A 12,732-nucleotide genomic window follows, 5' to 3' on the forward strand; every position below is an offset into this window, starting at 1 on the left:
GAAGTCAAATGGAATCCGTTCCGGAAATCCGTTCGATTTCCAAAAGGTTCGAAAACCAAATTGAGGCTTCTGATTGGTTGCAGGAAGCTCCTGCAGCCAATCGGAAGCCATGGAAGCCCCGTCGGATGTTCGAGTTCCAAAAGAACGTTCACAAACCAGAACAATCAATTCCGGTTTTGCGAGTTCGGGAACCAAAATGTCCCAAGTTCCAGGACATTCAAGATCCAAAGTACGACTGTATACAAAACTCAGTACTTTTACATAGGACCAAGAAGCCATTTCTTTAATTGTTCCCTGCCAATTTTTGAACATGAAATGGCTGCAAAAATAGTGATTTGACTGCAAAGAGAAATAATTAGGATTGATTCCTTGCAAACGCAAAGGAGCAACACCTGAAGGCAGAACTAAGAGAAGAATTTTATGGTCTTTTAGGTATCAATCTCTTGCTTTTTTCTACTGGAAGATACTTAAAATCAGAGCCATTACGAATGCAAATCTTTCTGCTCTCCAGTGGTGTCTACTTTTCTAAAAATAGGAAGAAGCCATGATTACTTTGAAATCCCCTGGATGATGAATGCTGGGTTTTGAAGGTTGCCAGTGTAATTACACACTTTTTTTAAAAAAAAAAGCAATCAACATACTTTATTATTTGCAATTTCAAAATGTGTAATCACATTTTAAAATAGTTCCTATTTTTACAGGGCACTGCAGATGGTGCTTTCAAATCCAGTATCACTGTACAAGCATTTGATCTGTGCTTTTTTAATGGCAATCTAAATTGGAAGTGAAGTTATATGTTACGGTTCCTAACTTTACTGTGGCATCCAGCAATAAGCACGAAACAGAGCTGCGCTGAAATTTATGGTATGCCATATGTTTGCTTAGAGACGGGAGGGTGAACCATGCGGTGATACATAGTTTGGAAGGCCTCTCTCTATATTGACATAAAGATAAGTGGTGATGGGTGTGTGTCTATTAATTCTCCGTGTGCCACTAATTTTTGCTGTCTGGCTCCCCCTTCTCCTTCAGCTGCTTCCCCCCCCCCCCATGCTACATTCTGCAATCCTCAGGAATATGTTTTGGAGGGAAGAACTGCAACAGGAAAGTACCATTGTCTGGGCAAAATTCTACCCACTACTACTACTACTTCTTTGAACCAAGCAACTGTTGCCAGAGAAGCAACAGCGCGGCAATACTTAGTCCTTGGATGCTTTGCGTACTAGAATGCATCACAACTACTCTGGTTTCCACATGAAATGCCCTGGCCCGCTTCATTGTGGCAGAAATCTTCGTCACGCAGCTGCTTGGTTGGGTCCACTGATTTTGCCATGATGAACAAGCAAAATATGAAGAACCTGTGCACATGAGACCTCACCTACTGATGCCACCAGATGTTTCAGAACGGGCACCTTTTCTTACAGACTTTATAAGCCTACTGTGCCAAATGGAGATGGAACTACAGTATATCCCGGCTCCCTTGCAAAATGTCAAGCTGCTATAAAATAACCCACCTAACACATTTTTGCTGCAGTGCCATGGTCTAGATTTCAAATGACCCTATTTGGTTGGTCCCAAAATCAATCATGTTGATGATGTCAGACTAACATGGGTCAGAACAGACAAGCTGAACTTGCCTTTTTTTTTAACCCCAAATTCTTCATTTGTGCTTGAACGACGAACACACTGCCTAGTAGGTTAGATATGCGGTAAGCACCCAACTTCAGAAATATTGCATTACGTACCAAAAGGCTAATTAAGATAGGCAGGTTTTTAAAAATAAAAATAAAACCATTGAAATTTGGAGGTCTTACCTACAAGGGTATTCTACAGAATGGTTAGCCAACTGGGTGCCATCTGGATGTTGTTGGACTCCCAACATCCATCAGCCCAGCCAGCATTCACAATGGTCAGAGATGATGGAAGTTGTAGTCCAACAACATCTGGTACCATGTTGAATATCCTCATTCCAGAGAATCATACTTTCACTCAATATTGCTAGCCACTGAAATCTCTAGCATGCTGGCAAAAATGAGAGAAAAGTCTTAGCAACAACTACACACACATTCTTATTTTGTATGCATTTTCCAAAAGCATGCATAGTTTTCCAAAGTGCATTATGTGCTACAGAGCTGAACAAAAATAAAAAAAGAATTATTTATTTATTGCACCGTGGGTGTGGGTGTAAAGGTATGAATGCTGCATACAAATGCACACTATACATTTCTTATATACATATTATTGGCATCACCCTATATCTATTTATAGAATCAACATGTATTTAGAAATAGCAAATATTAGAAGCTGTGCAGGTTTTAAATACTGTCTAATATACCACACTCGCAGCAGAAATTGCAAATATCCCAAAGGCTAGTCACAAATGTATTCTAGAAAACTCTGAACTCCGACTTTCTGATTTCCTCTCCTTACAAAAGGTACTCTTATTATAAAAGATAAATCTCTGGTATAAACACATCTATAAAACATAAGATATATTTCCAACGTTCCTGAGTATTCATAAGTCCTTTAAAATTATATAGAAGCAAGAATTCAGTGGAGCATTATATTGCCATAATGCAGGTACCTGGGATTGTGTCCACATTGTGCACAGAAAGTAAGCATTCTGCCAGCAAAAAAAAGTACTGCAAACATCTACTGAAAAAGTTGTGCTCCAAAGTTCTACTGCCTGGATGACTCTTTGCAAACTATCCCTACATCTGATTTCCTCCCCCCTTTTCTTGTGTTGAAGCAAAGTGCATTCCTTTGGCAAAAGACAACAGCTGAAGTCAAGGCACTTAGACCTTATTAGAAAACATGCCAATCTCGTCCGAATTCCAGGCGCTCATCTTCTGGCCGGATGAGTCCTTGTTCCCCATGGATAGTATTGATACCTAAAAAGATTTAAGAGGCTGTAAGTATTCGCAGGGAATGAGAAATGCCATAACATTTACAATCACCTGAGGCAGACTAGACCCTTGCTGCCAATATGACACAGATGCATCAGCAGAGACTGCAGGAAAGCTTTGCGGGAGTTTGAGCTGCCAGATAAGTGAAATTCCAACCTAAAAGCTCCTAAAATTAGGCACCAACATATATGCTGGACTTTAGTGCAACTGATCCCAACATTTGTAGAAACCGTAGGCAACAAATATCTCTCATAGCCAGTTTGTTCCTATTTAAAGGGGTCTTAAATTCTTTTGGATGTCACTATTGAAAGTGATTGGCTATGGCTAATTAGTAGCATCATTCCCCCCCCCCCCCATCTGTGTGAGGTACCCAGAGATTCTTTTCCCCTCTCAGTAACACACAAAGAACATAAAAAAGCTTTCTTATATGGAACTTGGCTCATCAAGGTCAGTATTGTCTACATCAGGGGTTCCTAAACAGGTAAAAAGAACTATTTTAAAACATTCAAAATAATTAAAACCAGCAGTAAGCCACCCCACTGAAACACATGCCAATATATTATTTCTATATCATACAACTTAGTGGAATTCCATTTAAACTTATTGAGTATGAGACACTCAATCTATCCCATGAATGTTTGTCCCATCACTGTTGAAAATCCTGCAGCAATAGTAAGCAGAGGTGGAGCAGAATAGCAGCTGTATTGTTGTTCAAATAGCTTCTTCCAAATTTTACATCCCCTTTGCTTTCTTGTCCCAACCCATTTTTGTGCAACATCCAGACAATGTAACCGTAAGGCAAGCTGGTAGCCCTACAATTCTTCATTTGAGGTTTATTTTTCATAAGGGATTTTAAAACAAATTCTCATCCATCAAAATGAAAAGGATGGAGGTGCCTTTCTTTTCAAATATGATTTTACACTACTGGCTACAATGTTCCACACCATTTTATCTAGCACATGCCTACACATCATAAATCATGAATTTTTTTAAAAAGCACCCCAAAACCAAAATAGACAGCTGTAACTAGGAAACTGAATTGTAATTTCTGTCTATTGACTTCACCATGATTTTATGTCTCCTTCTGAAATGAAACTCACCTATTTGAGGTAAAATTGTAATATCCACATTCCTCTAGAACCTCCTCAATCACAGTCTACAAAAGTGAAGCACATGGAATTTCATTACACGTTACTGAAAAGGAACTGAAAGCAAATGATGAAACTACTAAAAACAAGGTGATGTCTGACCTGCATTTGTTCATATGTCACTCCTTCATCCACGTCAAAAGCGCTAGGAAGACCTATGAGTAAATCATATCAGATAATGCTGGATAATGGAATGGACATCTGATTTCATAAAAAGAAGCACCAGAGAAGCTTCTTAAACTGTTAAAAGTTGCCGTCGTTTTATGACAGTGTATACTGAAATCATGGAATTAACAACAATCTTAAGGGATTATTAACTGATTCTTGAATATAGAAAAAGGTTCACACCCAACTGCTTCTGGTCACAGATATGTAATTCATTAAGGTGAAAGCAAAAAAGCAAACCACAAAGGTTAAATCAGCATTGAGGATTAAAGGGGGCAAGAGTCATTTCCATCAATCCCGTGATTTGTTCTGGCCTTGGGAAATCCAGTAGGTGTACAGGAGCTTCTGTAGAGGAGCCAACTTTCCAGTTCACTTCTATGGAGATTCATTTATGCATGTAGATTGGCACCCACCATTTTAATTAATGGGAACCCGTGCCATTCACATCTGAGCATTTTCATGCTCATCCTACTTATATTTCCTTGAAACAGAGTTCCACTGAGTTTCTACATATTTCCAAGTATGTATTCTTAGAATAGCCAGCTTAGAGTTTTCATTTGCCCTCTATTTCACTAACCTTGACCGTGAAAGCTCTGGGGATTTCTTGCAAAGGTTTTCTACAGCATATATAATAGAAAATTAGTGCAGAGGTAGTGTTGGCAGGTTTCTTTTCGCAATTCTTGTGCCATAACCTTAAACTGTCTTATTGCACATAGGACAGTTAAATTAACTCTCTCTCTCTCTCTCTCTCTCTCTCTCTCTCTCTCTCTCTGTGTGTGTGTGTGTGTGTATACACACTTTCCAAAAAGGAAACATTGGAAAAATCAGGTGGGTGCATATTTGGCGAAGTTACATGTATAACTTTTATTTCAGTCACAAAAGCAGGATACTATCATTTGTCCATTAGCAATTAGATGACAAAGGTTGGATTTCAGGATCTCGCTAATCCAATCATTCCATGAGTGCAAGCATTTCTCCTTGCCCAGTGAAACCATCCCTCTCCTCCCCATGTGTGCTGTTCTTGGGGCTCTCCCTACTCTCCAGAGCAGTTTGGGAGGAGGGAGGAAAACCCCGCTGCACTAGCAAGAGTCCTTGCCCTGGCTTCTGCTAGCGCGCCAAGTTAATTGAATCTGGCCCTTAATTCTGTATGTTTCCCCAGAAGAATAAAGATGCCACAGGGCCAACTTCAGAGTGATCAATACGCAAATGTTCCCTTTGTAATCCCCTTGTCTAGTGCAATTTAGAACTGGGCTCATATACATTAAGCAGAAATGAATACTGATGCAATCAATGCGCAGCAATAGTTGTGCAAAAACTGCTTCTATATGCAGATTAAGAGGATCCTTCTTCGTGTGTGTGTGGACATAAAGGGGAGTGGGTGCGCATTGGTCCTATCTCTAACGTCCCTGCATGCACCAGGCCCATCCATCGTGCCTATAATCTTCCTGCTTTGACTGGGAAGGTATGATGCAGGCTTCTATGCATTCTGTTGAATATACTTAAGACCAGGGATAGGCAACGTTTTTTGAGGCCGGACCAGTCCACTCCCCGGCAGACCTCTCGGTGGGCTGGAGCGTGCGCGTCTGTGCGTGCTCTCAAGCTATTTCCGGCACTCTTCAGACCTGGAAGTCGGTCCCCGCAGCAAGAAAAAAAATGGCACCATGGGGGGGGGAGCATGGAATCCCCATGCCAATCCACAGAACAGCCGTGGGCCAGTTCCAGGAAACTTATGGGTCAGAACTGGCCCATGGGCCTTAGGTTGCCGACCTCTGCTTAAGACGTTTCCTTGTGATAAAGAATCCAAATAACTCAGGGATCCCAGGATTATCTCAGGACAGGAAGGCTTCTAAGCATATGCAATGGAATATAAGAGCCTGCATGCCTTGTTTCCCGCACCTCCTTTGCATCTTGAGTGCAACCCCCTTGGGTGATGTATAAAAGCAGTAAACACATGCCCTTTTCCATTAAAGGCACAAACTCGTGGTGCATGAGCATGGAAACCAACCAAGACAGGACAATATTTTGAAAGACAGAACAGCAACATACACAACACGTCACCCTTTCAAAACTACATTCTAGCCAAGGTCTATAAAATTTGTTTAGCTGAAACAGTTTCATAATAAAATAAATTAACCTCCTCTTTCTGGTTTTCCTTCCTGCCACCTTTCCCCAGTCCTGACAATTCAGAACATTCCAATTGAAATATTTTTTTTTGCTGTGAATGTGTTCCTCTTCTTGATAATGCTTTATGCTGCTAGCATGCTTTTCTATATTTTTGCATAAACACTCTTGACTACATCTTTCATTCTCCTCATAAATGCATGTGTTACAGTTTTTGGCACGGTTTGTTGGGGTTTTGTTTTGAGTTTTTTCACTATGCAGCTATCTAAATTATTTCCTTCATGTTCAATGTCCCTCACTTCATTCTCACCACACATATTTAATGGTCTGTAAGCCCAGTTTCAGTATACTGTTACTATTATTTTAATATTTATAGCCTGCTTCTTTAGCCTAGCATTAGGCTGCCAAATCGGTTCAAGATGCAACACAGCATACCATATCAAAATCCTGTCATCTCTCCTTTGTCCTGCTAATTTAGCACTGGGGGGGTGGGGGATGGAGAGGAACACCTGCCATTACTTTTGAGGGAACTCAACATCACTTGCCTCAAATATGGGCAGAGAATATAAGGACATAAGACGATTCTCCTGGATCAGGCCAACAGCCCATCTGGTCCAATATCCAGTTCTCACAGTGGCCAACCAAATGCCTATGGGAAGCCCGCAAACAGCACAGCAATGCAACAGCACCTGTGATTATCAGCAACTGGCATTCAGAGATAAAATGCCTCTTACAGTAGAGATAAAACATAGCCATTGATAGTTGATGTCAGGGACTGTGCTGAGGAAGACTGTGCTGACGAAGAATGGTGGGAGCCTCCCCCTCCCCCTGATCTGGATCCTGAATCTTCCCAGGAGCAGGAGAACAGTATAGATTTGGAACAGTGGTTTGCAGAGGGACATAGTTCAGAAGGCAGAAGCTGGGAAATACTGGATGGGGAACAGCTAGAAGAAGAAGAAACACTGGGAGAGAGAGGGTTAACAGATTCACAGTCTCTGGACAGCATTCCTCCGCTCTCCCCAAGGTCAAGAAGAGCTGAGAAAGTGTCAGAATAGAAAACACAGAAAGCACAGAGGGTACAAGCTCAGATTACAAGATGTAGGAGTGACGTAGATGAATAGGAACGGAAGGGGGAGTGATCCTTAATTGGGAACATCGCCATTTCTAGGAGGTGGGTTTTTTGTTCTCTCACTGTAATTATTAAAGTTTCTAACTGGTAAGAAAACTCCTTTTCCTTTGCTCTGCTTATCTACTGCCACAGGGGGAGGAAGCCAATTCCCTGAAACCTGACTCTTGACCTCTAGGAATTTGTCTGTTCCAGTATGATGATCACCAACTCACCATGTATTATTTATTATATATTACAATTATATCCTCACTCCCTCAATGGGAATGACTGCAGCTCAGTGGCGGTACACATGCTTTGCACACCAAACTCCCTAGGTTTCATATCTAGCATCTCCAGAAACGGCAATACAGAAATGGCCTGGAAAGACCCCAGTCTGAAAGAGTAGACTTGCTACAAGTTAGGACTGACAATACTGAGCCAGATGGAACAATGGTCTCCTATAAGACAATTTGCTCTTAGAAAAAGAGGAGTTTGGATTTGATATCCCGCTTTATCACTACCCAAAGGAGTCTCAAAGTGGCTAACATTCTCCTTTCCCTTCCTCCCCCACAACAAACACTCTGTGAGGTGAATGGGGCTGAGAGACTTCAAAGTGTGACTAGCCCAAGGTCACCCAGCAGCTGCATGTGGAGGAGCGGGGAAGCGAACCCAGTTCCCCAGATTACGAGTCTATCGCTCTTAACCACTACACCACACTGGCTCTTAGGACTTAAGCATGGTTCCCCCCTTTCTTCCCCCTCACAATGACTCTGTGAGGTAGGCTAGGCTGAGAGACAGCAACTGGCCCAAGAGCAGCCATGTCAATTCCTAGGAGCAGAGGACCCCCTTCAGCCCCCTCAAAATCTGCTGGCAGGGGACCGGGGCCCCTTCATATTGAGGGGGTGGAGGAGGCTGAGCACAGAGCGGTTCAGTGGCTGGCTCCTCCCGAGTGCGAGAGGGGAAGCCACGCCACATTGAGCTCCGTGCTCGGCCGCCTCCCGACAATGCAACATCGCGCATCATGCTCATGAGGTACACAAGACAATGCCTCTTCTCAAGAGTTCATGGCTAAGGGGTATTTGAACCTGGGTCTCCCTGGTCTTCTTCTGAAATTCTAACCACTACATCTCATATTGATTCTCACTCTGTGTAGTTAGAATCGCCACATGGAAATGGTTTAAGGAGCAACTGTGCGGTTGTTTTCGTCCTATATGCCCTACACATTTAGCACACTGAACCTCGTTGGAGCTTAATGAGCATTTAGCGGGAGGAATTCATACTTGCTGAATAATGTCAACGCAGACAGCCGTTGGCAAAGGTTGCGCAACGTGGCTTTCGCCAAACTTACCTGGTCTGTCGTCGAGGACCAAAGTACTCCCCCCTGAAGAGTGCAATAACAACTGGCAATCTGCTGTCAAAAAGTTAGGCTCAATCAGCTCTGGGGAACCTTGGAGAAGCTGCACAAAGACCAAACACAAACAAAACACCTATTGTTTTCCTCCATAAATGTTATAATTGGGAGTGAACGCAGAACCGTAATTTTCTGAAGTAAGAAAAAAATTAAATAGCTGTAAGATTAGTTAAAATGTTTGCCATATCGGACATTCAGAAAGTATGCAGACTTGGAAATATGAAACTGCTCTAAAGGAAAAGATGGATTAAAATTGAGGGGGGTGGAAATTGGAACAACTTTCTGGATAGGGAATGAGGAACAGGAAGTGAATTGTTGAATATTCATTTGTTCAATAGAGCAGGCTTCCTCAACCTCGGCCCTCCAGATGTTTTTGGCCTACAACTCCCAAGATCCCTAGCTAGCAGGACCAGTGGTCAGGGATGATGGGAATTGTAGTCTCAAAACATCTGGAGGGCCGAGGTTGAGGAAGCCTGCAAATAAAGTTTCATACTGAGCATGAAAAACCTTGATATAACTATGTTTTAAAAATAATATTAGAAGCCATAGTGAAAAACAAACAAGGCTTTGAGTTTTCTTAAAACTTGCCTTGCTATTTCTGTTACGCACAAAACCGCCTCTCATACCCTGTTCTTTGCAGAGTCAAGTACTAAATACTGTATTTAATGCTTGTTTGGCATGCATTAAACTGTGCAGTCCAATGTAAACAGGGATTTTAAAGGTACTAGATGAATTTGGTATAGAGTATCCCCAGTGCTAAGTTCCACAGAGTCTATATGTAGACACTGCTTTTCACCACAGCAGAGTGCTTGGGCCCACTGATGTTTGTGTGATTTCAGCCATTTTGATCCCTCCTGGGTGCTCAATCCTTTGGAAGTTGCTCAGAAAAGAAGCGACAACTGTCACAGCAGATGAAATATGGGAGGAAATTTCTAATCCTCAAAGTGACAGGTACTCATCCAAGCACTGCCTGGCTCAGCCAGGTGAATAGATTTCTGCAAATTTAAATTGGTAGAAGGTTTTCATATTATACACTATCAACTTCAATTTACAGTTTTGGGCTAAAGCCAGTGTTCTGTCATTTTCAGTTTACAGAATTAGAAGTTCACAACTGAGAAGCTGCTGCTAGGTTCAGCTTTACTTCTGGGTGGGTATTTAACCCAGGCAAGAAGGAAAACAAGTACCCCTGTCCTTAGTTATGGATCCCTCTTCCTGCTTCAGGAGAACCTTCTCCTTATTTCTATTAAGCCGCCATAGGAAATTCTCCAGGTGATCCATTTTCATTCATTTTAAAAACAGGTACAACAAAAGGAGAACAGAATTGGAAATGAACAGGTGGAATGTTTGAGCTCTAAATGTTATTCCGAGACCAAGAACTAATTTTGTCCAACTTTTCAAGGGGAAATGAATTACAGTACTTTCTAGATTACTTCTGCACTATCAATACTGATTCCTGAGATGGACAGTACATGTTACATGAGAAAGTATAACATCAGTGGGAGCTAATGAATTGGAATTTGGTAGCAACTACATCAATCATGAAATAAAAGACAGGAAAAGACCTTGGAGACAACTTGGCTTGAGGTTGCTGGATATGAATATCATGGAGAACAGAGACTCACTCTAGGAAATGGAAGCAGTCTTGGTAGATCTGCTGCCTGGGGTGTGGATGTCTATTTGCACAACCTCCAATACGTCAAGGCAGAAAAGTGGGACACTTTCTTCCAAGGTCGTGCACCGTGCAAGATTGCAGAACTGAAAGATGCGCTTTTGGGGGGAATAGCATCCAAAAACATGCATTTTGGGGCACCACACAAGAACACAGCCCCCAAAAAGCGCTTATTTTCAGGGTGACATTGCAACATCCAAAATGGCCGCTGTGCCCTCATGTGGAAAAAACAGTATGTGCCAGGTATGTATTTGTTTCCACAATGCTCTTCCTGTACATTCATAAACAAAGCAGCTATTACAAAGACAACAAAAATATCCAGTAGTCTCTCATCAAATCGGAAACTAAACCTGTGATGGGACAATGAGCTGCTTGTGTGTAAAATCCAAGTCCCTCAGAGTTTGGTCAAGTTTGCAAACCTCTGTCTGTAACGGAGCCCCTTAAACATGGCTCCGTCAGTCGCTGGCAGATTCCGACAGTGGTTGCTTTCGGAATCGCTTCCAACATAAAAGCTCCTTAACGGAAACACGTCTTCTGGACTCTCTGCGTGACAGTTTCCGGCGAGGAGTGGGTGTCCCTACAGGAGGTCCTGAAACCTCCCCACTGTTTTCGCTGGAAGTGTCTCTGAGCCATCCCTCCAGCTCACTTTCCCTCAGCTCACCTCCTCTCCCCCTACTGGTTCCCTCTTCAGCTGCTGAGTCTCTCCCAACCTGTGTGAGCCCTTTCACCTCCCTTCCTTCCGATGGCAGTTCCCTGACAAAACCCTTTCACCACACAAGAGGGGATGCACAATATTATTTTCAGAACTAACAGATAAGCTTCAATCCAGAAATGCTCAGTTGCAATAAGGCGTGACTTATTCATTAGTACGAAGCATAGCAAAAACTATTAAAGGGTATATGCACTATATGCTCATAAGCATTTGCACCAAGATTAATAAAAAGGTGTATCTTTATTTGTCCTGTGCTTAACTTTCAGGACACAGGCTGTGCCAGCATGGACATAAACAAATTAAAGCCCAGTGAATGCAGAGTAATGCCCAACACAACAACGAAACCACATACAAGAACAGATATCTCAAGCTACTTTTGTATAGCACAGCATAGCTATCCTTCCTTGTGAGGGTTTTAAGCAGAGGTTGAATGGCCATCTGTCATGAATGCTTTAGTTGAGATTTTTGCATTGCAGGGGGGAGGACTAGACGATTCTCGGGGTCCCTTCCAACTCTACAATTCTATGATCTTGGCGACACCTTTGTGGCTATGAAATACTTTTATCAGAAGTAGAAATAATGATTATAAAAACAACATAAACAAATGGCACATCCATTTCTGTTAATAAGGCTGCATTTGCCAAAGACAATGCAAGGCCTTTCTTTGCCTTGAGTCTTTTTGCGGCAGGGCATAAATAAATATTATATTGCAGGCATTACATTTTGTGGAGGTGTTTGCATGTTACTAGTCTTCTTGAGCCTAAGGGGGTGCAAAATAAATAAATATACATGAATTACACTGGCAGTTGCCACCTTCTGTGAGAACAACTGGAAAAATACTTGGCATGTTATAGGATCAAATGTGCTGCTGATGTCCTTTGGACTTGCTCTGCTAAGACACACTGTAGTCTTTCAGAAAGAATCTTCTGTGGTTTCAGCATTATCTACAAATAACTGTTCTGTGCTGGATGGTATCCAAAATACGATCTCACAAATAATATGGTAGCTGGAAAGCAATGACCCGAGTTAAGGCCTACTGGGCTGTGTCAATATTATCTAGCATCAAAGCACATTGGGACAGCTTCAGTGCTTTCTGGTCAGGCTGAGAAAAAACCCTCAAGGTTTAAAGGGTAAAGCAGCCCTTCCTTTCAAGCATCTGAATACATCTCTTTTTCTCTCTCTCTTCACATCCCTTCTTGTTCATCTGGGCTTACTCAACATCATCTCCACTTGGTATGATAAGGCAGAATTCGGTTCTGTGAAGATGAGGCGAGCCTTGCATCAACAGAACAGGCAAGCTTTTACTGTTACTCCTAAATTGATTATTCACAACAAAAAGCATTTCATGTAAATGGGAGATTAGAAGCATTATGTTGCTACTCTGACAATTCTGGAAAATTCTGTCTTGTGGGTTTGCTTCCCTTGGGGTTTTGTTTTGAAATCCCTACTTTCTGAACATGAAAGGAAATATAAGTTCTCTGATCTCCAGTGATAA

The 12,732-nt window shown here is 42.0% G+C and overlaps 1 protein-coding gene across 4 annotated transcripts in view; it reads right to left on the reverse strand.

Moving 5' to 3' along the window:
- Window positions 1–1,778: 1,778 nt before the first annotated feature.
- The window catches only part of NEK10 (NIMA related kinase 10), a 115,697-nt gene continuing 104,743 nt past the window's right edge, over window positions 1,779–12,732 (reverse strand). For all 4 annotated transcript variants that reach the window (XM_080974592.1, XM_080974594.1, XM_080974591.1 and 1 more), the window contains 4 exons: window positions 8,794–8,902; window positions 4,154–4,206; window positions 4,004–4,059; window positions 1,779–2,888 (listed from right to left, as the gene is read on the reverse strand). In XM_080974592.1, the coding sequence (XP_080830718.1) occupies window positions 2,840–2,888; window positions 4,004–4,059; window positions 4,154–4,206; window positions 8,794–8,902 (267 nt within the window). In that variant the 3' untranslated portion in view covers window positions 1,779–2,839. The remainder of the gene's footprint in view (window positions 2,889–4,003; window positions 4,060–4,153; window positions 4,207–8,793; window positions 8,903–12,732) is intronic.

Source organism: Podarcis pityusensis (genome assembly GCF_964106645.2).
Source record: "Podarcis pityusensis genome assembly, chromosome: 12".
Lineage (NCBI taxonomy): Eukaryota > Metazoa > Chordata > Lepidosauria > Squamata > Lacertidae > Podarcis > Podarcis pityusensis.